Source organism: Mesoplodon densirostris, chromosome 14, assembly GCF_025265405.1.
Source record: "Mesoplodon densirostris isolate mMesDen1 chromosome 14, mMesDen1 primary haplotype, whole genome shotgun sequence".
Classification (NCBI taxonomy): domain Eukaryota; kingdom Metazoa; phylum Chordata; class Mammalia; order Artiodactyla; family Ziphiidae; genus Mesoplodon; species Mesoplodon densirostris.
The window spans coordinates 47,194,087-47,219,255 of NC_082674.1; the positions used below are offsets into that span (position 1 = coordinate 47,194,087).

At 45.9% G+C, this 25,169-nt stretch overlaps 1 protein-coding gene across 6 annotated transcripts in view; it reads left to right on the forward strand.

The window, feature by feature from the left end:
• Positions 1–4,477: 4,477 nt before the first annotated feature.
• Positions 4,478–25,169, forward strand: part of CCDC85A (coiled-coil domain containing 85A) — a 195,801-nt gene continuing 175,109 nt past the window's right edge. For all 6 annotated transcript variants that reach the window (XM_060117437.1, XM_060117433.1, XM_060117438.1 and 3 more), the window contains exons 1-2: positions 4,478–5,516; positions 14,036–15,017. In XM_060117437.1, coding sequence (XP_059973420.1) covers positions 5,247–5,516; positions 14,036–15,017 — 1,252 coding nt within the window. In that variant the 5' untranslated portion in view covers positions 4,478–5,246. The remainder of the gene's footprint in view (positions 5,517–14,035; positions 15,018–25,169) is intronic.

Here is a 25,169-nt window from a genome sequence, read left to right on the forward strand (position 1 = left end):
TGTGGAGTAGAGACCCAGAGGAGGGTTAATAGTGAAAATAGCACTAAGGGTCCAGGAATTACCACAAATGGGTATGCCCATTTCCTTTACAAACGACAGAAAATAGGGGCTCCTTGAAGTACCCTGCTTTCACTGAGATGCACACCTCCCCCGCCCACAGAGTGCAGCTGTGAGCCTGGAGGTGTGGGAGGACGGAGCAGCTGTTCCCTCCCCTGAGCCAGAAGACACTAGGGATCTCAACACTGGGGGTCAGGCTGGCTGGACCTCTCTTCCTTTCGCTGGCAGTTTCTGCCCTAGTACTTGGTAGAACGAAGTGCAATAAAACATAGCAAGCTCCCACTCTGGCATCATCAGAGAATAAACCTGTCACCTGAGTGCATTTTGTAGCCATTTGAGACGAACTCATCAAAGCACCATATTACCCTACACTTAAACAATTTTGAAAAATTTTGAAAACTTTTCTAAACTGCAGATCACTCCTTTGACTTCTAAGATAGTAAATACCAAATAGTAATGAATATTTTAAAAGGCAGAGGCATTCCAAACCAAGGGGATAAAAAATTCTGAACAAAAGCCTCTAGCAAACTTGTTCCCTCCCTCCTTCCCTCCTTTCCTTATTGAGTGCGGACTCTAGGTAGGAAGCAGGCCTTGTCTTCACAGAGTTTAGGGGCTAATAGAGGGAGAAGACGTCAAAGTAAATGGGAGAGAAAACATATAGGGTCTATGACTGAAGACAAGACCTCTCTTTCCCTTTTGTCCCTTTCTTCCTTTCTTTATTACCGTGTGTGTGTGTGTGTGTACACACACGTATATGTGCTTATAGATGTATGTATCTGGTTACTTACAAAGATACATACAGAGCAAGGTAAAAAAGAAATGTGGAAATTTGGAGAAGGAAATTTGAAAGTAAAAAAATGATGGAAGTCAGAATTAGTCAAAAAATTATACTCCTTAAGTCTTGTCTAGGTAACTGAATATGGGCCACAAGTTTGGATCTGACTTCCCAGCACCCAGTGCAAAGAGGAATACATACCAGTTGCATAATTCAGTCTTTGTAAGATTAAAACTAATGAGTTGGGCTTCCCTGGTGGCACAGTGGTTGAGAGTCCACCTGCTGATGCAGGAGATACGGGTTCGTGCCCCGGTCCGGGAAGATCCCACATGCCGTGGAGCGGCTGGGCCCATGAGCCATGGCCACTGAGCCTGCGCTGTGCTCTGCAGCGGGAGAGGCCACAACAGTGAGAGGCCCGTGTACCACAAAACAAAAACAAAAACAAAAACAAAACTAATGAGTTGCCAAGAAACCTCATGGATTAGGGTGCAATGTCATGACAAGGCACTGTGGGATATACTCAGCAATGTCCTCAATAGCGTCTCCCATTACACCGAGGAGTTCTGTAGGGCATGATGGGAGCCTGTAGGGTTTGGAGAAAACAGAAAAGACAGAATATTAAATTCTGGCTGGAGCTCAACTTTCTGCTAGGATTGAGCTGGGTTAGTCTGAGTCTGTACCTATAATTTTCTGTAGTTTGATGTTCTATTTTAAATGCTGAGCTAGGGGTATGCACTGGAGGTTATGGGAGTGGAGAGGGATACTCACTTCTGCCTCCACTGGAGAAGTGTGGGCTGATGCCAGGGACCTGGAGGAGATGTTGCCCATGGAAGGATACAGTGCGAGTTGTTCAGGGGAAAAAGGCGGGGAAGGCATTGAGAGAACAGCATCAGTGGGGCACAGAGGTATAGAAAGCGCCCATAGGGAGCTACGGGCAGCTTGGCACTAGATAAGTATGAAATATGAGGCAACATAGGGTAGGGGGGAGGGCTGGAGAAGCAAGCAAGGGCAGACTGTGCCCGTCTTCTGTGCTCTGGTAAGGAATGTGGCTTTGCTCTGTGGAGAGATACTGAGATGCCACTGAAGGGATTTAGGCAGGGGAGTTGTATCTGCTATCTATAGCATTCATGCTGCACAATGAATCTCCCCCGAACTCAGTGGCCTAATAACAATCACACATTCTTGCACACAGATCTGAGTCTGTGAGGGGAGGGTGGCCGTGCTTCAAGGTGGCCCTGTGTGAGGCCCAGATTGAAGCCAAAACAGCCACCCAAGGTTAGCTCTTTTCCCCGTGAAGTGTGGAAGTACAAGAGGGTGAGTTCTCACCAGAGAAGGGGTACACCCTCAGGTGCACCCACTCTCCAGTAGCAAAGCAAGTCCTGTGGCCAAGCACGATATCACCAAGAGAGGATAAACTCTGCCCCCCTCAGTGGGAGCTACTGCAAAGCTGCATGGCAGAGATGGTATGAATTATACAGGGAGGTTGTGAAGAATTATGAACAATGATTCAATCTACCTTAGGGTGGATGCAGCTGGACTTGACTTTTTAGGTAGTTCACTTGGGCAGTTCTGTGGAAACCAAATTCGAGACAGGCGATACTGAAGTCAGATGGACCCGTGAGGATGGTCAGGTGAGACCTAGTGAGAATCTGGGTTGGACAGTTAGTGAGCTGTGATGGAACAGTTAGTTCAAAACAACAAATGAGGTAAAACCATCAGGACCTAATGACTTAGAGTCATTTATGGCTGGTTTTGAGCTACCTCCATTTACTGTTTATAGAGTCCACTGCTAAGGTTTGCATATGAAATTGTTAGTTGCTTATCCAATATTTGTTTTCGTATTTCTTATTAAAACAACTTTGATTTTACTTGTGGCATTAATATGCTTAACTTAAAAAAATTACCTAGCTTCACTTGAAGCTGCGAGGTGGTCAGATGGCAAACCCGGGCTATTAGGATATAAGTGAGATTCACTGGGTTATATTACCAGGAGAACTTGTGCCATTTGCTTCTACCTTCTTCCTGCCTCAAATGTAGATGGATGGCTGGAGCTCCATGTATAAGCAGATGCCCACAGTTCAAACTCTTTTTGTTCAAGGGTCAACAGTACTAGAGGATGCTGGGTGGGGGGGACCGTGGGTCAGTGTGATGAAGCCATCTGTTTGCTAACTGGTACTTATTGAAGTTAGGCTTCTACCTCCCAGAGAGATATATCATCCCTGATGATCTATTATCCTTGGATCTAAGGATCATCATCCTTGATGATCACATTTCAAAGGGATGGCTCCCAGGTCCTTGAGAAAGAATTCCTGGGTGGTAAAACTGGTGAGAAGCTGGGAGATGATCGACAGCTCAAGGGTGCAGAGAAAGAATTTACAATGGAAAGTTTTCTAAAGTAAATGTTCTATGTAAAGGGAGGTCAGGGACCTTTGCTCAGGAAGAAAACTGTCTGAAGTGTAGTCAAGCTGAGGGGAACTTGAAGGCCATCTAGGTCAGAGGGCAACACCACCTTGCAGGCTCTCCAGGTAGTCTGGTCTCAGAAGTCCTCAAGTGATCATTTCTTAACAGGTGGCAGCTTTATCAGGGGACACACACTGACCAGCTGGTAAGGGACTCTGACTTAGATTCTCATCCTACTGGATGGAGATGATTGCCTCTGCACTCTGGTTTTCTGAAGCCCCTTGAGGGCAAATCCCTGCAGTTTTCTGACCCTGTCTCCATCCTGGAGAGGAGAGGATTCACCTAAGTGACATGCCAGGACCAAATACATCCAGTTCATCAGGCAAAAAAACATGTTTTCAGCTCAGAGATGATACCATGCGACTTCGTGTGAGAGTAGAACTGGGGAGGGGAAGGGACTCTTGTAGCCCAAAGTTAGTACTCAGGGACACAGAGTACCCCTTCCAGAAATTACCATCATAAACAGCCGAGGCAGTAATACAGGGCAGCCTGTGGCACAGAGGAAAATGAAAATCTCCTTGGCTGGCATTTCAGCTTGTCTAAGGGGCCGTGCTTTGCTCAGAGGGGAGATGACTGTGCTGACCTTAAAATCCAGGCTTTGGGAAGCAAGAGATGAAGGTTTTTGTTTTCCCCTTAATTAAGGCTTTGGTGTTTTTCAAACAAAAATAGAAAAGATTCAGAACCTCCCCTTAAGCTTCTTTACAAAGTCGTTGATTTTTAGAAAAGATAAAGGCCTTGGGTGAGGGTAGGGGTGGATGGTCCCTAAAGAGTATTGCCAGAAGCCTCTTTTTCCCCTTCTTAGAGTATAGGGGTTTTCTTAAACGTTCCTTCCCCAAAGCCCTCCCCCTTGCTTTTGCCATCGACCTCTTCTTCCATTCTCCAAAGTACAGTCAGACGGTTACCCTTCAGGTCCTGCTACCCATCTTTCCTGAACCGCAGTTTCTCAAAATACCAGGTATCTTTCATTTTGCTCGCAGCTGTTTCCCCTGCCCGGTGACGAGCCTGGCGTGCAGGGGGCGGAGGGAGCTGCTTCTGCCACACGGTGGCGCGCGCGAGCCTCCCAAAGACCGAGTGTCACAGCTTCTTATACTTCTCCCCCTCCCACCCCCCCACCCCGACCCGCGCCCCGGCGCTGAAGGAGCCGCGCCCACGGCCTTCCCCGGCGGGACAGCGCACGTCGCGCTTCGGGATCCCAGCGGGCGGGCGAGCGGCTGCAGCAGCGTGCGGCCCGCGCGGGAGGTGCGGCCGGCTGCGGGCTGCCCCGGCTCCAGGCTCCTCCTCTTGCCGGTCCAGCCTTTAAACGCCCCCCACCCCCACCCCCCGCTCGGCGCTGCAAATCCTAGGCTTCCCCCAGCAGCCTGGGAGCGGCGGCGGGCGCAGCAAAGGCGGCAGGAGGAGCGCAGCCGGCCGGCCGCGCCAGTCCCTCGGGCAGTGGCGGCGGCGGCGGCGGCGCTGGATTAGCTCCCGAGGTGCCGCGGAGCCCGGCGCTCCCCGGCGGGGCTAGGAGAGGAGAGAAGCGGGGGCTGCAGCTGGGCAAAGGGGAGGAAAGTGAGCGTGTGTGAGTGCATGTGTGCCAGAGTGTGGGGGGCGACAGGCTCGAATTAGGGCGGCAGAGAGGGCAGGGGAACCGGGGTACGGTCCCCTAGGGTATCCCGCGGCGGCGCCAGCTTCACGGCGCCCCTCACCATGGACTTGAGCGGAGTTGGGATGTGCCTTGACCGCAGCGCGCGGGTGGCTGCCCGGCCCTGGGGGTGCGCGCGCGCGCGCACAGGGATGGCGAGGTAGGATGACGGTCCAGCGCGACCCCTACCGCCCCAGCCCAGTGGCCCCCGGGCGGTGCAGCTGACTCGTTGGAGAGCACTGGGGTGTGGGCGGAGGCGGCCCAGCCGTGCCCGCGTCTTCGGCAGTTGCTTTGCCTCTTGCACCCACTCGCACCTGCCACCTCGCGGATACCATGTCGAAGGCGGCCGGAGGAGCATCGGCGGCGGCTGCGGCGGCGGAAAGTTGTCCCCCAACCTCTGCCGGCCCGTCTGCGGCCACTGCCGTGGAGGACCTGTCCAAAGTGTCGGACGAGGAGCTGCTGCAGTGGAGCAAGGAGGAGCTGATCCGCTGCCTGCGGCGCGCGGAGGCGGAGAAGGTGAGCGCAATGCTGGACCACAGCAACCTCATCCGCGAGGTCAACCGCCGCCTGCAGCTGCACCTCGGCGAGATCCGCGGGCTCAAGGTGAGTGCCGGGCTCGGCGGGGCGGGGAGCCGGGCGCCCTGGGAAGGTGGGACCAGGCAAACTTTCCCCCCTTCCGTCAACATGTGATCCTCCCCATTCTCCCTGTCAGTATCCCCTGCTCCCCTTCCCCAGCCCTTTGGAAACTTTTCCAAACTTTGTATAAGTTTGGTTCCCTCCTCTTCCCCCTATGGGGCGCACTAGCGTCGAGCTCGTGGTCCTCCGTGGCCGGAGGAGCGGGCGCCAAGGATGCTGAAAGGCTGGGAGGGGAGCGATGGATACACGGAACCTTTAATTTCCCAGGAAGCCGGGAAAATCAGTGCTTTGGGGAGCCGGGTTACGGCCAGGCAGGGGAAAAAACGAGCGAAGGAGCGAGTCCGGAGCATCTTTGCCCTTGGGGATCGGGGATACGATATGGCTGCTCTGGCGCCACGACTTCTCCGTGGGGCAGAGGGTGAGGAAAGGGCGCCGATGCAGGGGCTGGCGGGGCGCCCAGGGTGAAGCCGCGGCGCCACTCTCGGAACTGGGCTATGTCGCATGGTGCAGAGGAGCTTACCTCTTCTTTCACGTTCTGTTTTCTACCTGCTCGGATGCTTTCCTTTTCCTCGAGTTCGGCTGACGTCGTCTGGGGTGGCCTAACCGCCCCATTTACCCCCAATTTGATTATAATTTCGTCTAGCTGGGGGGGAAGGGCCGAGGGACTCAGTTTAGGAAGCACAGGGTTTTGATAGTGTACCCTAAGTGCCATCCAGGCATGCTTTCCTTTGGAGCCAGTCCTCCCTCTTTGCTCTTAGGGGGAAAAAAAGAACAAAAGAAAAACAAAACAAGAAAACCCCAACCCCCCACCAACTTTCTTTTCCCCTTGGAGTGTTCTGAGTGTGCCAGCAATGTGCCAGCCTGGCCGGCTGCAGCAGCTGGGTGGCGGGGAACCGCCCTGCCCGAGTGTACCGCAAACTTCCTCTCCTCACCGCTTGCACTGGTGCCTCCTGGTATGCCTTCCTCTCATTGTTCTTCTTTTGTTTATAGGAAGCCAGACACAAACGAAATCGCTGCAGGGACCTCGGGGAGCAAATTCCCGCAGGCACATGCTGTTCTTGTCCCCTTTCCACTCCCACCCCACTTCTCAGGCAGTAGACACTTTCTTAATTGCCTCAGCGGCTCCAGCCCTCGGATTCTCGGGCAAAGGGGAGTGGGAGGGGGAGAACTGCTAGATGCTCACCTGGGTGCTGGGCCCAGTGCAGGTGGAGAAGGCCCTCCCCTGAGGCTCCAGTTGACTGTCATATATAGTCCCTAGAGTGGATACAGTTAGGAGGATCTCTTAGAAAAATCCCAAGCCTTACTCTTTCCTTTCGCTTAATTCGTTACTAACGGACTATTAAGTACCAGACTCTTGGATTAGAGGCAGGACGGTGTAGGGGGAAGATCATCTCAGAGGTGGGTCTGCATCTAGAATCCTCATTTGGCCAGGAGGGTGAGCCTGGGTAATTTCTCAGAGCCTTGTTTTAATCATCAATAAAATGCAAATCATAATAACCACCTCCTGGGGGGGTGTGTGTGACAATAAATTATGATAATTTAGGTGAAGCTTTAATTCTGGACTTGACTGCAAAAAATGGTAGTTATTGTCACCAGGAGATGAGGTGTAAATGTACGTAAATCCAGGCATCTCCTGGATCTGGGTTTCCGTGGCAAAGCTGGACACAAGTATTGTTCGTAACCCTCCAATTTAATCTTCTTTCATGGCTTGAGCTATAATGCAACTTGGAAGAGTTTGTAATTAATTTCCTAGAGATTTTGATAGTATGGAGCATAGACATAAGAGCTTAGAAATACTTGGAAGTTCTTTTAGGTTGTGTGTGAGTGGTGTAGGGGAGGGGAGGACCGGGTCTTCATTCCAGTAACCTCATAAGTACCTATCAGGCCAGTTAAGAGCGGTTACACCTCAAGTAGGAGTCTCCTTGTGGTCTAGATTCGTGACCTGGCATTAAAAGACTTTCCAGTCCACTTCCTTATCAAGTTCAGAAATGATGGGGATTGGTTACTTTCTGATGCAGCCCTTACTCCTCATTCCCATCATCCTGGGGCAGCCACATGGTGGCCCCTCCTAAGCCTCTGGCCAACTCTGAGGGGCAAGGCTTCTTCCTTCCCTTCCTCATCGTGGCTCAGAGCTTCCCTAGACACCATAGTGATCCGTAAATGTGGTTGACTGAATAAGTGATAGTACATTTCATTTTATTTTTTTATTAATTTTTATTAGGGTATAGTTGCTTTACAATGTTGTGTTAGTTTCTACTGCACAGCCAAATGGATCAGCCATACGTATATATATATCCTCTCCCTTTTGGATTTCCCTCCCATTTAGGACACCACAGTGCATTAAGTAGAGTTTCCTGTGCTATACAGTATGTTCCCATCAGTTGTCTATTTTATACATAGTATCAATAATGAGACTTAGAGAACAAATGTATGGATACCAAGGGGGAAAAGGAAAGGGGTGGGGTGGGAGGAAATGGGATATAACGATAGTACACTTCAAATTTATTTTAATTTAATTGGAAGGAAGGGATTTTCTTTCTTTTTCTTTTTTCTTTCTTTTTTTTTTTTTTTTTTTTTTTTTTGCCTCTGTTGGTTTGGGACTCTCAGCTGAAGACTGTAAATTTAGGGTAATTAAGGCCATAACTCTTTCTTATGCCTCTTTCTGTGAGCTGCCTTTGAAATTGCATCTAAATATTTTCGAGGCTTCTAGGTGGTACTGTGGCTGTAGACATTGGGGGATGGGAGCATCATTCTTTTCCTTTGAGGGGCCTGTGACTCTGTCCAAGCACTGGCTGACTTGTTTGTGTTTAAACATTTAGGAGGTAGTGCAGGGTAGGAAAGAGAAAGGTTTTGGAGTCTGACAATTTGGGTAGCTTGGGCAAATAACTAACTTTTCTGAGCCTCCATTTTCTCATCTGCTAAATGGGGATATTATTTCCACATGAGGTGTGAAGATTAAATGATACATAGATGAAGAAACCCCAGTGAGGTTAAATAGCTTTCTTAAGGTCACACAGATATGAAATGTTCCAAATAAGCTGATTTTCTTTTCTTTTGGCTAGATGACATTCTCTGGTTAGAATGTGTCATCCTAAAAGGGGTTGGAGAAAGGAGGTCCCAGTTAGGGTGCTGCTGTTGAAAGGGATGGATTCCTGAGAACCATGTTCGTGCACTTCTGAGCATATACCAACACTCAGACTGCTCTGGCCTGGAATTTTAGGGGGGGGGGCGGGAATTGGGGGCAATTCAATCTCTATAGATTTTTTATCTTCAGCACATTAATTTTCTTCCTTGCTCCCCAACGCACCAATTCCCCATCCTGCAATGATGGAAAAGTAACAAATTAAAACAATTCTTTAACCACAGTTATAGTACTTGAGAATCTTATGTATGAAATTTGGGATGATATGAATTTTGGGTGATTATGGATTTAATCTTTTAAAAGCCCCCTTTAGACAGATGGGTAACATCTAGGAGCCTGCTGCAATGTTAAAAAGACAGTCTTGAAAAAGACGGCCCAAGTCTTAAAGTGATAGATTTGAAAAAACTAGCTCACAAGGTTATTATCAAGCTGGTTGCTTAGCTGTTCATTAGAAGGCAGAGGAAATAGCTCAGAATTGGAGAGTAAATAATATTTGCAAGAATAATAATGGAAAAAAAGGAGCTGTGATAAAACTGAATGGGCCAATACACGCCCCTTCTACCCCAACTAGAGTTCTGAGAAGTACAGTTGTCACTTGAACAACACAGGTTTGAACAGCACAGGTCCACTTTTACAGGGATATTTTCACTACTAAATACTGCAGTGCTACTATCCGCTGTTGGTCGAATCCATGATTGTGGATCTGGTGTACGGAGGTCTGACTATAAGTTACATGGCTTTTCAACTTGGCCAAGTGTCAGCACCCCTAACCCCCAGTTTGCTCAGGGGTCAACTGTATATATTTCACTCCATTTGGGAAGGAGCCCATGGTGGCACAAGTCCTATTTACTTCCCAGTTCTGGAGAAAACAGGAATAGTTGTAGGATACTCAAAGGGGAATATTTTCACATGGAAATTCAGTTAGATGAAGAAGAACATGACGAACTTTCTATGAAATGGGAGGATTAAGATAAATGTGGAAGAATTTTTGAAGCTGAGAATGATTTTTCTTTTAACATCTTTATTGGAGTATAATTGCTTTACAATAGTGTGTTAGTTTCTGCTGTATAACAAAGTGAATCAGCTATATGCATACGTATATTCCCATTTCTCTTCCCTCTTGTGTCTCCCTCCCACCCTCCCTATCCCTCCCCTCTAGGTGGACACAAAGCACGGAGCTGATCTCCCTGTGCTATGCAGCTCCTTCCCACTAGCTATCTATTTTACATTTGGTAGTGAATATATGTCCCTGCCACTCTCTCACTTCGTCCCAGCTTACCCTTCCCCCTCCCCGTGTCCTCAAGTCCATTCTCTACATCTGCATTTTTATTCCTGTCCTGCCCTTAGGTTCTTCAGAACCTTTTTTTTTTTTAATTCCATATATATGTGTTAGCATACGGTATTTGTTTTTCTCTTTCTGACTTCACTCTGTATGATGGATTCTAGGTCCATCCACCTCACTACAAATAACTCCATTTCTTTTTATGGCTGAGTAATATTCCATTGTATATATGTGCCACATCTTCATTATCCATTCATCTGTTGATGGACACTTAGGTTGCTTCCATGTCCTGGCTATTGTGCTGCAGTGAACATTGTGGTACATGACTCTTTTTGAATTATGGTTTTCTCAGGGTATATGCCCAGTAGTGGGATTGCTGGGTCATATGATAGCTCCATTTTTAGTTTTTTAAGGAACCTCCATACTGTTCTCCATAGTGGCTATATCAATTTACATTCCCACCAACAGTGCAAGAGAGTTCCCTTTTCTCCACACCCTCTCCAGCATTTACTGTTTGTAGATTTTTTGATGATGGCCATTCTGACCAGTGTGAGGTGATACCTCATTGTAGTTTTTGATTTGCATTTCTGTAATGATTAGTGATGTTGAGCATTCTTTCATGTGTTTGTTGGCAATCTGTGTGTCTTCTTTGGAGAAATGTCTATTTAGGTCTTCTGCCCAGTTTTGGATTGGGTTGTTTGTTTTTTTGATATTGAGCTGCATGAGCTATGAAGCTGAGGATGATTAATTTTGTTTAGCATTATTTTCTTGGAATATCCACAGCTTCTGATTTCCCATGAAGCACCAGTGTCAAGGAATAATTTATTCTCTTATTACTACAGACTCCAACACAGCAGGGCTAGCTGAAAACAGTAAAAAGAAATCTTTTCTCAGTAGCTAGAGCTGTATCCTGTTTTGGCCATAGGCCTAGGGCTTTAAAGAGCTGGTCAGTCCATAAACACATATTAAGCATTCGTTGTATGCAACACACCAAGCCAAGTGTGTCAAATATGCAAAGAAAGACATTGGAATGGACTCTGCCCTCCAGAAGCTAAGGTATCTACATTAGAAAAGAAAGAAAGAAAAAAAAGATGCCCAATGAGTGCTCTAGGGAGTGTGTCTTACAGGCATTGAGCAGTGAATGGGATAGTTACTTTAGTCATTCATTCAAGCCTGGCGCTTCTGCACACCAGATGCTGTTCTAGGGCTGGCGGGGTCTTATCAGAGCAATCTGTCCTCTTAGGTAAGTCCATAGAAGGCAGAAGATAGTATTTTCTAGTTGGAAAGTTAGACCTAATCAAGGTACATAATTAGCTGGTTCACAATTAGAGGGAGCTAAAGGTAGAAAGGCAGGAAGAAAGCCTTGTAGGCCTGGCCCAAGGGTTTATTCATTTTCCTTGGCAAAGAGGAGGCAATGGGGGTTTAGGGGCAGGAGAGATACTACCTGCAGGGAGAGTTTTTGAAGATCAGTCTGGCCAGAGAGAGCTTGGATTGGAGTGAGCAAGGGAAGTTAGGGGCTGGGGTAGACCAAGGCAGGGAGGCCCGCTGGAGGCTTTTGGAAACAGCCTGGCCTGAGGTCAGAGAGTGGCACTGAGAAGCAAAAGGACTAGATGGGCATTAGACACAAGAATTGGTGATACTAAGAGTTAGAACTGAGTTGAAAACTAAGCTGCACAGAGCCTCTTTCTCCTCAGGCCTTGAGAATCACTCCCATGTTAGGCCTCATGACTCCCAGGAGATGCCAGGCATGGTTGGCAGCTGTTTTATGGTTTATTTCCTAGTCAATATCAGGGGTAAGTGTTGGAATCAACCTGAGTTTGGGAGAATCACGTCCCCTCTCTGAGTACCTCTAGGTCTGGATTGGATGACAGTCACAAGACCAGAGATTTTCAGGCTTTGTGGAGTAGGGGAAATCTTAGGTAGCTGTCCCCTTTTCACCCCCCACCAAACTATGGTGCTTCAAGAAACAGCTACCCCCTTTACTATATGTGTGAATGGAGACTAAGTGGGGATTTCACAGTTAATTCTGAATTCCTTGGTTTCAGGTATCTACAGTAGGGGTGCTGCATTCTGGATGCACAGAGGTGAACAGAAGAGACGGGTCTCCATTCTCATGACTCTGGTCTAGTGAGGATGGAGACTTGACTGATAGTCAGACTCAACCATATGTGATTAGAAGTTGTAATGCAACAGGGGGGACGTTGAAGGGCCCCTCGCAGAGCATAGAAGGGGACGTCCTTTAGATTAGTGGTCAGGGTTGGCTTCTATGGGGAAGTGCCATAAAGTGAGAAACAAAGATTGTGTAGAGGCTGGGGGGAGCATTCCGAGTGAAAGAGGGGAAGGGCTTGTCCCTTGGGCCCTGAGACCAGGCCAGCATGGGTGGGGCTCTGTGCATGATGGGGAGGGATGGTCTCACCTTGTCCACTGCCACCATGGGTAGCAGCCACCATCATCTCCCTCTACCTGGACTAATCTTGTAGCCTCCTACCTGGTCCAGCTTCCACCTTATCCTGTCTCTCTCTCTTCCAGTCACCTGCCTCCTTCCATCCCCCAGCCGTCTATTTTCTGCACAGAATTATGGTGCAGAATGAATCACATCATGTCAGTCCTCTATCCTCAGCTTGGCAACAATCCAAAGTCTTCCTGTGGCTGGCAAGGCCTTCATGTGGCTGATGAGGCCCACATTATCTACCTAGCCCTGGTGCCCACCCACTTGCACCTCACCTCCCAGACCTCCTTCCCAGCTCTGCCCCACCCTTGCTCACTCTGCTTTAGGCCCACTGGCCTTGCTGCAACTTGAGCCACATTTGTCTCGGGGCTTTTACACTTGCCTTTCTCTCTGCCTGGGATCATCTTCCAGCAAATGTTTGCACCTTTATTTCACCCAGGTCTTTGCTCAAATGTTTTCTTTCTCTGCAGAGGTGCCTTCTCTTAAAAGATAGTATTTTTTAGCCTGCTTTAGTCTTTTTCCCAGCACTTTTCACTCTATGACTTTATGTTCTATACTTGCTTTTTTGCTAGTCTTCCCCACCAGAATGAGAGCCATAGGATGGCAAGGGCTTTGCTGCATCCACTGATCTGTCCCTAGCACCTGGACAGGGACCTGGCACATAATAGATGCTTACTAAATATTCATGAATGAATCACTGTTCATGCTGGAGAAGTAGGCCACTTAAGAGGATTGGGGGCCTTTTGAGACTTAAAGGATTTTGCACTTTATCCTAAGGGCAGTGAGACCCTTTCAAGGGTTTGAAGCATGGGAGTGACAAGGTAAATTTCGGAGGTAGAGTTCAGGAGACGTGTTTGGCTCGGAACTGGGAGGTGAGGGAGAAGGAGGTGCCAGGCATAACCGCAGGTTCTTATAAAAGGCGACAGGATGGGTGGAGGTGGCATTTGCTGAGAGGTGCGATTTGGGTGGGGGGGAGTTTGAATATCACACAAGAACCTGAGTTCCAAGTGAGCCGCCTGGGAGCCGTGCAGGGAGGATGGCAAGTAGGGTTGGATGGGCAGGACTGAAACGCCACCAGAGGACAGTCACGCTGCTCGCTCATGCAGGGGTTGGGGCTGCTTCTCTGGGTCGTGGGCTGAACACCTAGGCGGTGTTAGTCGTTTGCACTGACGAAAGGCCTGTTGCCTCAGAGCTTGTAAGCCTTTAACAGATCACAAGCAGCCATCTTTCTTCCTTGAAGGTGGGGCAGGGAGCCTACTGATTTCCTGTTAATGAACTGGCTGCTCCCTAAAGACTGACTGGATGACCTTGGACAAGTGAAGCTTTGCGAGGTCCCGTTTCCCCGTCTGTAAAAGAACCGTAATATCCCCTGAGGGTTTGGTGAGAAGTAGATGAGATAATGCAAGTAAAGCGTGGGGCAGGGAGCAGAATCAATACTCATTATTGTTATTTTTTTGGACAGCTACACATCTTTAGCTTCCTCTCACCTTCTCCCTCCCTCCCCTATCATCACAGAGGAGTCATCCATTCCAGGCTCCCTGGCTCCCAGAAGTCTGAGCCTGGTGTCGCCTCCCACGCATACCTGGCTTGAATGGCTGTGTGTCTCTTTTCAGGATATTAACCAGAAACTCCAGGAGGACAACCAGGAACTGAGGGACCTCTGCTGTTTCCTGGATGATGACCGGCAGAAGGGCAAGAGGGTGTCCCGGGAGTGGCAGAGACTGGGCCGCTACACGGCGGGGGTGATGCACAAGGAAGTGGCCTTATACCTGCAGAAGCTGAAGGAGCTGGAGGTGAAGCAGGAGGAGGTGGTGAAGGAGAACATGGAACTCAAGGAGCTCTGCGTGCTGCTGGACGAGGAGAAGGGCGCGGGCTGCGCGGGCAGCCGCTGCTCCATCGACAGCCAGGCCAGCCTCTGCCAGCTCGCCGCCACCACCACGGCGCCCTACGTGCGGGACGTGGGTGACGGCAGCAGCACTTCCAGCACAGGCAGCACCGACAGCCCGGACCACAAGCATCACGCGAGCGGCGGCAGCCCGGAGCACCTGCAGAAGCCCCGGGCCGAGGGCAGCCCGGAGCACTCCAAGCACAGGAGCGCCAGCCCTGAGCATCTGCAGAAGCCCAGGGCCTCCGCGACCCCAGATCACCCCAAAGCCCTCAAAGGACCCAGCCCCGAGCACCACAAACCCTTGTGCAAGGGCAGCCCCGAACAGCAAAGGCACCCGCACGCGGGGAGCAGCCCCGAAACGCTGCCCAAGCACGTGCTGAGCGGGAGCCCGGAGCACTTACAGAAGCACAGGCCCGGGGGCAGCCCCGAGCACTCCAGGCACAGCGGAGGGAGCCCCGAGCATCTTCAGAAACACGCCCTCGGCGGGAGCCTGGAGCAGCTACCCAGAGCCCGGGGCACCAGCCCGGAGCACCTCAAACAGCATTACGGCGGGAGCCCCGATCACAAACACGTGGGCGGAGGCGGAGGCGGCAGCGGCGGCGGCGGCGGCGGCGGCGGCGGTGGTGGCAGCAGGGAGGGCACCCTCCGAAGGCAGGCGCAAGAGGATCTGTCACCCCATCACCGGAATGTCTACAGTGGCATGAACGGTGGGTCAGTACGTGCTGGGGAACTGCTTTGCTGGGGCCCCTGGGTAGAGAGTTACGAATGATGCAGGGCTTTGCGGCCATGTTAGAAACTGCAGGCGCTGGCGCGGAGGCGGGCTGGGGAGAGGAACACACGTTTGCCCCCAAATCATGATGTGTGTTTCTCCCCCTCCATTTGTTCTAGTTTATGCAGTTACCAGGTAGCCTGGAGAATATTGGGGAGGAGGGGGCAGGGGAAGGAGAGGAACGATAATTCCGTGGGACCCTGAGTAGTCAGGGTGAGATTTGTGGGCATTGAAGATAAAAATAGAACCAATTTAAGATTTCTTTATCTTGAACATTTTCCTGCTTGTGTGCAGTTTCCTACAAGGGCTCTCTTGGAACAGGTGACCAAAGGTTTTTGAGTCCAGCTAACAGCTTATGTGCAGAAAGAAATGAGTATTTATTATGAAAAACAATAACATTAAAAAAGAACTAGGGTGTCCTTAAACAGGCTTGATGCTGGGTTGCCTGAATGCCTGTAAATATGCCTTGCTTTTCCTTGAGGATGTTTCCCATTGTGTTGGGGGCCTTAGCATGAATCTGTGACTTTCCTTCTTTCCCTTTTTAAAAATATCTTTATTGGAGTATAATTGCTTTACAATGGTGTGTTAGTTTCTGCTGTATAACAAAGTGAACCAGCTATATATATACATATATCCCCATATCCCCTCCCTCTTGCGTCTCCCTCCCACCCTCCCTATCCCACCCCTCTAGGTGGTCACAAAGCACCAAGCTGATCTCCCTGTGCTATGTAGCTGCTTCCCAGTAGCTATCTATTGTACATTTGGTAGTGTATATATGTCAGTGCTTGAGTAGCATGCTTTTTTACATGGCGAGTCATCTTTCTGGTTGTTTAAATATTCCCCTTTAAAATGTACAGATGTGTTTGGACACTCCTTTGGTTTCCAAAGTGCAACATCCACTGCATTGGCTGAGGCAGCTCTAAACCGTTTGGAAGAGGTTTACTTTTCTGCATCTTTGTTATGAAACCACTTGCAACTCAAGAGAGGAAAAAAAAAAAAAACTTAAAAGAATTGTGAGGGTCTTTTTTTTTTATGTTATCTGTGGCCGAGTTAGAACTAAAACGATTGGTTTTATGAAGTGGGGTTTCTGCATCCAAAATATCTGAGGTTTTTCACTTTATTTGAAAGCTGCTCCAGAGGCTATGTGCAGTCAGCTCTGAGCAGTGGTGGAGGCCGCCAATTTTAGCAGTGACACGAAGGGGTAAAATTTTCAATATTGTAGTTGGGGATTTACCTTTTGGATTCCACTTCATCCTAATCCTTTTCTCGTAGTGCTGAAAATTGACTCCTGAAGCTTGGCTTCTAATACATCCAATGTTTTAAGCACAGATGGAACTAGAAACAATGGGAGAGATCGGATGCTGTTGCTTTCTCTGTTATGTGCTGGGAGGTGAAAGCTGGGAGAAGCCAATTCACATGTTGTGTTGAAGCCACCTGGCTGGCTGGGGCTTTTACTTTGTTGATTGCACCCTTCCCTCACTCTTCCCAGGAGATGCTGCCCTGATTGCTGTGGGCAGCCTCCGCTGTGCAGTTCTCACAAGAGATGAAAGTCATTTAAAAAGATATTTTGGTTGTGTTACTATCACAAGATGTGTCATTGGCCATGAAACTTGTCTTCAGGGGGTAATGTGTTAACGGGAAGGTAAAGTTAATGACTTTTCCACTTCTTGATTACTTTTTAATGAGCATGAGAAGTAAATGTGGGCACTATTTTGAGGAAACTTTTTATCTCGAACCAAAATAAAGATTACTTAAGGGCAGGTGGTTCACTTACAAAACGGTTCTTCTCCTTACTAGAAGGCTTATTTAAATAAAGAACTTCTCTAATGTGTGATTTAACTTATAAGAAGGGATTTTAGGTGCAATTTTTAAGCAATTCTTTGTATAAAGTAAGGTCTATCTCTAGATAGGGATGGCGTTAATCACTGAATTTTATTGCCTGGGTTCACATAAATTTCATGGTCAGGCAAATGGTTTTTTAAAATTTAACAATTGTATTCAATTAAAAATTTGATGTAACATAGATGCATTATTTAGAATGACACTGTAGTTTAATTCTTGTGTTTACTTCGGGTTTTCTCATTCTTAAGTGACAGATCTTCTGACAGTTGATATCCTCACCAAAGTGTATTTGTAGTCCATTTGCATTGCATTTTTATTTCAATAATTAATTGGAAAATGAAGAGGCACGATGAGATGTTTATGGATCATCAGCCTATAAACTTGGGCACTGGTAGCTTGTATTTATCCTGCTGTTACAAATTAATTTTTGATATGGATAGTGAGACATGATTTTTTCATATTTTTAAATCCCCACACACTTTGGTTGAATTATTGTCTTATAAACAGATAGGAACCAGCAGCAAGGTAAATCCCAAACTGCAAATTTGCTGAGTCATTTACAGAATCCTTCTATGTGGGCTTGGTGTGAGAGGTGAGTGCTTTGGATGAGCCCTTGAATGTTTCTGCATTAACAAAAAGCAGGTGAAAGTAGTGAGGGGTTGTCTTGTGCGTTTTGGGAGGTGTAGCAGCATCCCGGGCTCTACCCATAAGCAACCCCCAGTTATGACAATTAAAAATGTCTCCAGATGCTACCAAATGTTCCTGGGGGTGCGGAGTGGGCAAAATTGACTCTGATTCAAAATCACTGCTCTAGAGCACTGTTTTTCAGTTTGGCTGCAGGCTAAAATCACTGCGCTGACTTTGAAAAAACACTGCTGCCTGGATCCCACACTCAGATGCACATTGAATTGGTCTGGCTCTGGGCACGTTGTAAAAAGAACCCTTCAGGTGATTCTAATGAGCAGACCAGGTGGAAACCATTGGCCGAGGTGCGTGGTTGTTGCATAAGATGGGCTGGTGTGAGTGAAGCTCTCAAACACCCAAGCTTCCTCGGAAGAAGAAAGTTCCTCCTTTCCTTTGCTGAACTCCAGGACTGAGAAGGACTGACACCATCAGGTACTGGAAAACGTCACCCCTCTCAACCCCAGACCAAGGCTATCTGATAATGTACTTCTTCAGGGGTATGGGTTGAAAATTTGAGTTTTTGGTGGGTGGGATTATTAAGTTAATTCAGGGAAACTCTGGCATATGAGTCATATAAGACTACCTTTTCAAGCCTTCACATTCCAATGGACAAAGCACAGGGGTTTCTAACCTATTTCCAGTGGATGCTCATGGTGCATGTAGATCACGGGGCACCTCCAATCCTAACGAATATTTCCCACAAGAGAACCTGCATTTCAGATCTCTCAGTTTATAGGTTTTACCTTGAGTTTTAAGACGGCTTGTTATTCTCTGTTAATGAGTAAATGAAAGACGCTGATAACACAAAAATGGCCTTGTCTGCTAGGGGTGAGATATCCTATGTGTGGAAGAGCCCAGCAGAGTTTCTCTGAAGCAAGGCTGTCTGTGAATTAAGTAGTGGTGCACTACGGCATGAGTGATTGCTCTCATAAATCTTTTATTTTGCTTAGAGAAAGGCAGACCCTCACTTGTGAATGAATTTGGACAATAGAAATTGAATGTCTCTTGGGAGAAAAATGTCAGCAGTTAACAGTTATGGAAATACTACAGAACTGATTTTAACTGAGGTCCTCTGAGTATATTTTCTGTTGTGTGAGCTGACACGTAGATGGTTAAAGAACTAGATAATAGTTTTTGGTCTTCAAGATTCAGTATGGTAATTTGGTAGCCTTATATTCACTTTGATAGGACATCAATTTAAGACGTTTTGGAAAAAACAATCGATTACTATACCTGTTTGTGCAAAACAAGTTGCATTCATCATAAGAATACATTTTGATTTAATGACATAGAATGCTTAATATTGAAAATATAGTTTGAGATATTGCAAAATATCTGAGAGGTGAACTATTATTGGAAAACCTAGATGGCTTAGAAAGGTAATTTCTAGTAGAATGTAAGGTTTTCAACTGCACTGGCAATAATAGCACAAAGCTATAAACATTCTTTAAATCTAGGGGACCATTTTAATCTTCTAAGGAGATTATCTATTATCTATATGCTGTGTGTGTATATATATATTTCAATAACTTTAATATTGCATGTGAACAATGCCAACTATTCAGTTGATTCTGTTCAGCAAACAAATCTTCAAATGCATCAGAATTCAGTCACATAAGCCAGTTGATGCTGTGAAGCCAGAGGAATCCCATTAAACTAATTATGGTTGTGCCCTTTAGACCCAGTTGAAATCAATTAAACATTTGTATTTTGGGATCCATTGCAACTTTTCAGAAGATGCACGTAATAGAAAAAATACCATTGAGTTAGTAATGCCTTTATCTTTTCAACTGAAATAATTCAGAAAAAGCCTAACTTAGAACAGAATTATGGTAAGTATTCCATTTCGTCAGATAACTCATTTTCACAAGTGTCAAGTGAGTACAGAAGCGGTGATTTGCTCTAAGCCTCTACGTTTACTCATAGTAATGATAGATTATTCTGGAGGCATCAGTGTAGTCAAGCTCCACTGCTCAGAAATAAGAATGTGAAGCCAAACTTTGCAAAAGCTTGAAAAAAAGTTTTACTTGTATAGCACCATGGGGCCAGGGTATGCTGCAGTTTATGGCCCTAGGCTCTAAAATTTCTCATTTTAACCACTCTGATGTTTAGAAACTCTGAAGCTAGATAGAACTGTGAGTCCCTACATTAAATGGCCCCAGATGGCTAGTCTTTTTTTTTTTTTTTTTTTTTTCAATATCTACTTTTAATAGATTTTCAGTCACTTCTAGTACCAGCATGCTTCAGCAATATTCCTTGCTGCCCTCACCTGGCCTGGTTTTAACATCATTTCCTCATTGTTTCTAAATTCTGCTCTTTCTAATGGATAATCTAATGTGATAATCCATTTCCCTTGGGAGAATGGATAAGCACACTGATGAGAACTGTTGAAAATAAGAGTAAGTGACCTTGAAGTATCCTTCTATGAGTAAAGTACATGAGCTTTAGCGCACGGCACATGTGTCATGCATTTATCAATTATTTGGGCTGAAAAAGTTTTTGCTTGTTTACTGGGTCTTGACTATATCTCAGATAATTGAAGTATTTCTGTAATACAGGTGTCCCCTGCTTTTCAAAAGTTTGCTTTACCAAGGACCTACCTTTGTACCTGTTTTCACTAACTGAAAGAAATCTAAAGCGGATTTTCAATTTTATGAAAAAGGTGAAAAGCAAAAAATAGCATTCAGCATTTGTTTTGCACTGAGCCCCTGTAGTACCCCGAGCAGTGAGAGTGGCACCGCCAAGCTCCTTCCCCGGGAACCACACTTAGCTTCAGGCCACCGTAGCTTTAAACTGTCTATGAGCATCTGTGCTTTATCTCGATTTCCTTTGTGCATCTGTTAGCAAGATGTGTCCTAAGGTAATTGCTGCTTCACTTTATCCCATTTCGGCTTACGAAAGGTATCATAGGAACGCTCTCCTTCCGGTGCACTGGGGAACCTGTGTAACAACTCAGCTATTTTTGCTCCTTGGGTACTTTGGAACAATCAGGTTGGCCTTAATACTACTTTAATGCATAATGTTTATGGTAAGCTTTGTGTACATTTGAAGAAAAATAAGTATTTTTGAATTTGATTCTGGGAGATATTAAGAATAGTTTCATTTTCTGAAATGGGCTGATTTTCAAGAGTTCTAGGAAATTACAGATTCAGCATCAAGAGTAGGCCATGGGGCACTTGAGAATACAGACATGAAATCTCAGCTCTAGTTTATACATCTCTAATCTGCAAAAGAGTGAGGTTCAAGTTACTGCTGCTCCTGACATAAATTGCCTTCTCTTTAGAATGCCATTCAAGAGTTACCAATAGAAAGAGTGGCTGCTCTTTCTGAGACCAGAGATTCTTCAACAGCAGAGAAGCAGAAGAGGTGTTTAGAAATGACGAAATGGCAGAGGAATAGTAGCTTGCTTTATCATCTTTATAAAGGCAATACTAGTTTGTCCTTAAGATAAGACAGTGACTGGGTTATTCACACACAGTTGGGTCCTTTACAGTTTTCATGTAACAAAGAGTTAAATGTATTATAGAGCTACTGTACTTGAATCATTATGGAAGGGTACAAAAAGTCTTGGGATTTGGTCTTGGCCCTGGATTGAAATTAGGCACATATTCAATTACAGATAAATGAAAACTTCAGGAATGATATTTTAGTTTTTTCCTTCTTCAGATCCTTAGTTATTTAGTCCTTCTGTGGGCTTTTCTATGAGACAGGATATGTTATGGAGAAAGGCTGGGTTGGGTGATTGCTCTAAATCTGTATTTCAGTTATTTGCTTCTCTCTCTCATGAACTGAGTGTTCTTGTATGCATATTTCATCAATCATTAAATGCATTGAAGACACTGAATGACTTTTTTCATTTCTATTTCAGCTACATAAAGCAAAGTGAATCCTTACATTTAAAAATCTTACAGACAAAATATTTATAGCCCCATTTTTTGCCTACTGCTATGGTTGAGGGATAGAATGTTCTAGTTACCTTTTGATGACCAGAAATTCAAAGGCAGTCTCTGATGCTTCCTGAGTGAGTTGGTTTTTCTAGTCAGGTACATTCATTCTTGATTATAAAGAAAGGTCTTCTGAAAGGTCTTCTCATCTTTCTTCCAATTATTGAGGGGTCTTTTGGCTTTTAGGGGCAACCCCTGATTTGGATGATGTGCAGCTACAGCTTCCTGAGTGTCCATAATTGCTAGTTGTTTCAAAAATGTTAAAAAGCATGAATTGCATTTGGGTGCATTTGGGGGCATAGATACATGAGTATGTATATATTTATTTTATTTGGTTAATTGAGAATGTCTATTTTAACACTAAGAAATGAGGGCACTTTCAATCATAACACTTGGAGCTGTAAAGTCCTCTACATTTTATGCACTTCAACCTTCCCATTTTCTGATTGAGAAAATTGACTTCCAGAGATGTTCAGTGAATTACCCAAGGCCAATTGCCAGTTAGTAGAGGACTAGAGTCCCGCTGACTCCCAGGGCAAGGTGTCATTTTTATAAAGAAGACATTTAATCTTCCAGACTTTGAAGGCGCTTGATGTAGGGGTAATGTTAACAATAAAGACCCTAAATGGAATAGGGACCCAGCCTTCCCCCATTCCTGTTGGAAATTCCAGAAAACCAGCGACCTGCAATGATGAGTGAGACAAGGTGCATGTCAGTAGACTCGGGCTTAGAGAGGTTCCAGAGGAGACCTGGAGGTGCAGGAGGGGAGCTGGGATCTGTTGCCTCTGAGTCTCTCATTCGGTTAGATGGGGTACACTTGTTCACAGCTGGATGATCAAGTCTGGAGATGTACTCTTAGTAGAAGGAGTATTCCTGCTCTCGGCCTGAGAGGCCAACAGCCTTCCTGCCCTTCTTCCTCCCACACAGACTCTCCCCACCACAAGGCCACATTTCCTCCAGATAAACAGCCTTGTGACCATGGGTTGACCTTATTCGCATTCTCACACATCCACTTGTCTTCATAGCCAAAAGGTTCTGTCTGGAGAAGTGTCAGCTTCTGGAGCACAAGAAACAGAAGGAAAGACCAGGAGCAAGGGGATGTGCCAGATGGCAACACCAACTGCTCTCAAGGAGTTGTGTTTTTTTAATAACTCAGCTTACTGCAAACAAAACTAATTAAGCCCGTTATTCTGATTTATGCTACTATAGGCAGAAGTAAAGTACACTTACATTACACTTTTGACGGCATTTAAAAGGTCAGAATATCTGAGTTGCAAATTTCTGTTCCAAGCAGCCTGGTCTGTTGAACCACTCTTGAGAATTCAAATTAACCATGCTCATGAATTCAGCATCTTTTTGGTTTTCCTAGACAGCAAGTGCCAGTTCACCCATTCACCTAAACAGAGTAATAAGACCCTGAAAGACAAGTCATTTAGTCATATCTGCCGATGATGGATTCCATGTGACTCACAGGAAAGTGAGGTAAGAGTCAACTTACAGGAAGGAGGAGAGTGAGTGAAAATAGCAGACAGAGGCTGTGTGAGGGGGATGCCATAAAGAATTTCAAAGGGTCTATCTATTTGGTAGTGCCCCTTGTTGCTAATGGGCACCTGTCTTATGTTGACTGGCAGGGCCAGCTCCATCATTGTTACAGGACCCAACCAGAATCACCCTGGTTATGGAGCCGTCGGGGGAGATCTGGCTGAATTTAGCTGCTTATTGTACATATGAGGGTATTTTGGAAGAGAGTACATTTACAATTATGATCAATTAGGGGTCTAGAAATAAACATTATCCAGGTGGTTTGCCATGAATAGCCCCTCAGTATAGTGACTTTAATGAGAAACAGTTAGGAACCAAGCTTTTCAAAATCTGGAAGAACAGGCTTGAAAATTGCTTATTTTTACAGTATCCCTTTAGCACTTAAATGAAGACCAATACTTAGTCCTTCTTACTCTCAAACTATATGCTGCATGGTTTTCGCCCTTAATTTATTTGGCTTTTTCCTGTTGCAATCTCAGAATTGCCCACTTCGGATTTTATTGGCCTAGGATGTGAATCTGTCTTTGATGGAAACATTGTTCTGGCCAGAGTTCTATACAGCCATGTGTACAACAGGCATTCATTAAAAAAAAAAAGCTAGGCTAGTACTATTACACCTATTCACAAAGCATAGCTAGTTATTTTTACATTTGTAGGTATCTGTGGAATTTCACCCGTATGTTAAAGTAATATGTAGATACCTATCCTTATGTCAGCATATGGCATCTAAGCTTTATTTATAGCTTTAAAACAATGAAACAATTTTATAAACATCCTTTAGCCAAATTCTGTTTTAATTGTGAGTAAAAGTGGTATTTACTTAATACGTATTTCAAAACAGTTAAAAAATAATCACATTTGTTTCATGGAGTTACAGTGTGTTGCCCTAACTTCATAAAGGGCATCATGGCACACTTGCCCAGCTGGAGATTTGGGTACAGAATTGGCTCTGCCACTTTCGAGGTCATACTGTGCTGTGTGACCTTTAGCATACCACCCACTTCTGCAGGCAAAATAATTTATCTCTCAAGTAAGGGGCTTGGAATAGAGTTTTTCTAAGTCAGTAGTCTCAGAATTTGGATTTCACAGATATATAAAACCTGAGAATAAACCTGGAATTGCCAACTTCTTTTGTTAGGTATGGACTGTTAAATAATCATCTATTAACACCATCATTTCCTAAAAAATCATTTGAATATTTAGAAACAAAAAAATATGTATCTACTAAAGTGCAGTTTTTCTCCCTCACATTGTACTGATACAGCTGTATATCTCTAATAAACTTTTTGAATAATAACATACGGCCCAGGGTTCAGATACCCCAATGCAACGCAAAGTGCATTTCCGTGTGTCCAACATGTTTTGGGACTTTATTTTTATCCCAGACATCAGAGAAAATCTAGTTTCACACAGCTTGGCATGTTGATAAACATAGAACCCTCAATGTTCATTTCACTTAGGCAGGCTCTGGATGAACCGATGGAAACCAGGAACCACAACCCACGTACCACTTCCAGCTTCTTGCCCCTCCTCTCACAAGGACAGCCTGGAGGTCTGATCAGCTTGGGCTGGGGGCTCCTCTCCCTGCTTGCCACCCCACCTGCCTTCCTGCAGAGTTTGTGCAGCTGGGCCAGAGCTCCTAACAGAGCAGTGAGGATGTTATCCGGGAGGGATCCTGGGCTCAGGTGGAAGGTTCACTGTACATGGCACGACCTGAGAACCATGGCGCTAAATGCTTCCCTGGACCACCGTGCTTTCTCAGGAACTTGTCGGAGTTGTAGCAGTTCACCTAGCGATGTCCAAATAGACCCAGTCCCCTTTGACGTAGCCACAGTGATGATTGAACACCTCATGGGTGACAAGGGAGCTAAAGAGGCTATAGCGGAGGTGACTTGGGATTTGTAGAGTCCTGAAGTCTGATATTAGATTTCTTCTATTTGGGCAGGTCTCAGATGGCAGGCTACAGATGGGCTGGCCACGTGTGAAACGTGCATCCTGCGTCTAGATTCTTATTTTCCCCTGTTGCTTAGTGGGATAGTGCTCTGGAAAATCAGAGTGAAGGATTTTACTTTCTACTC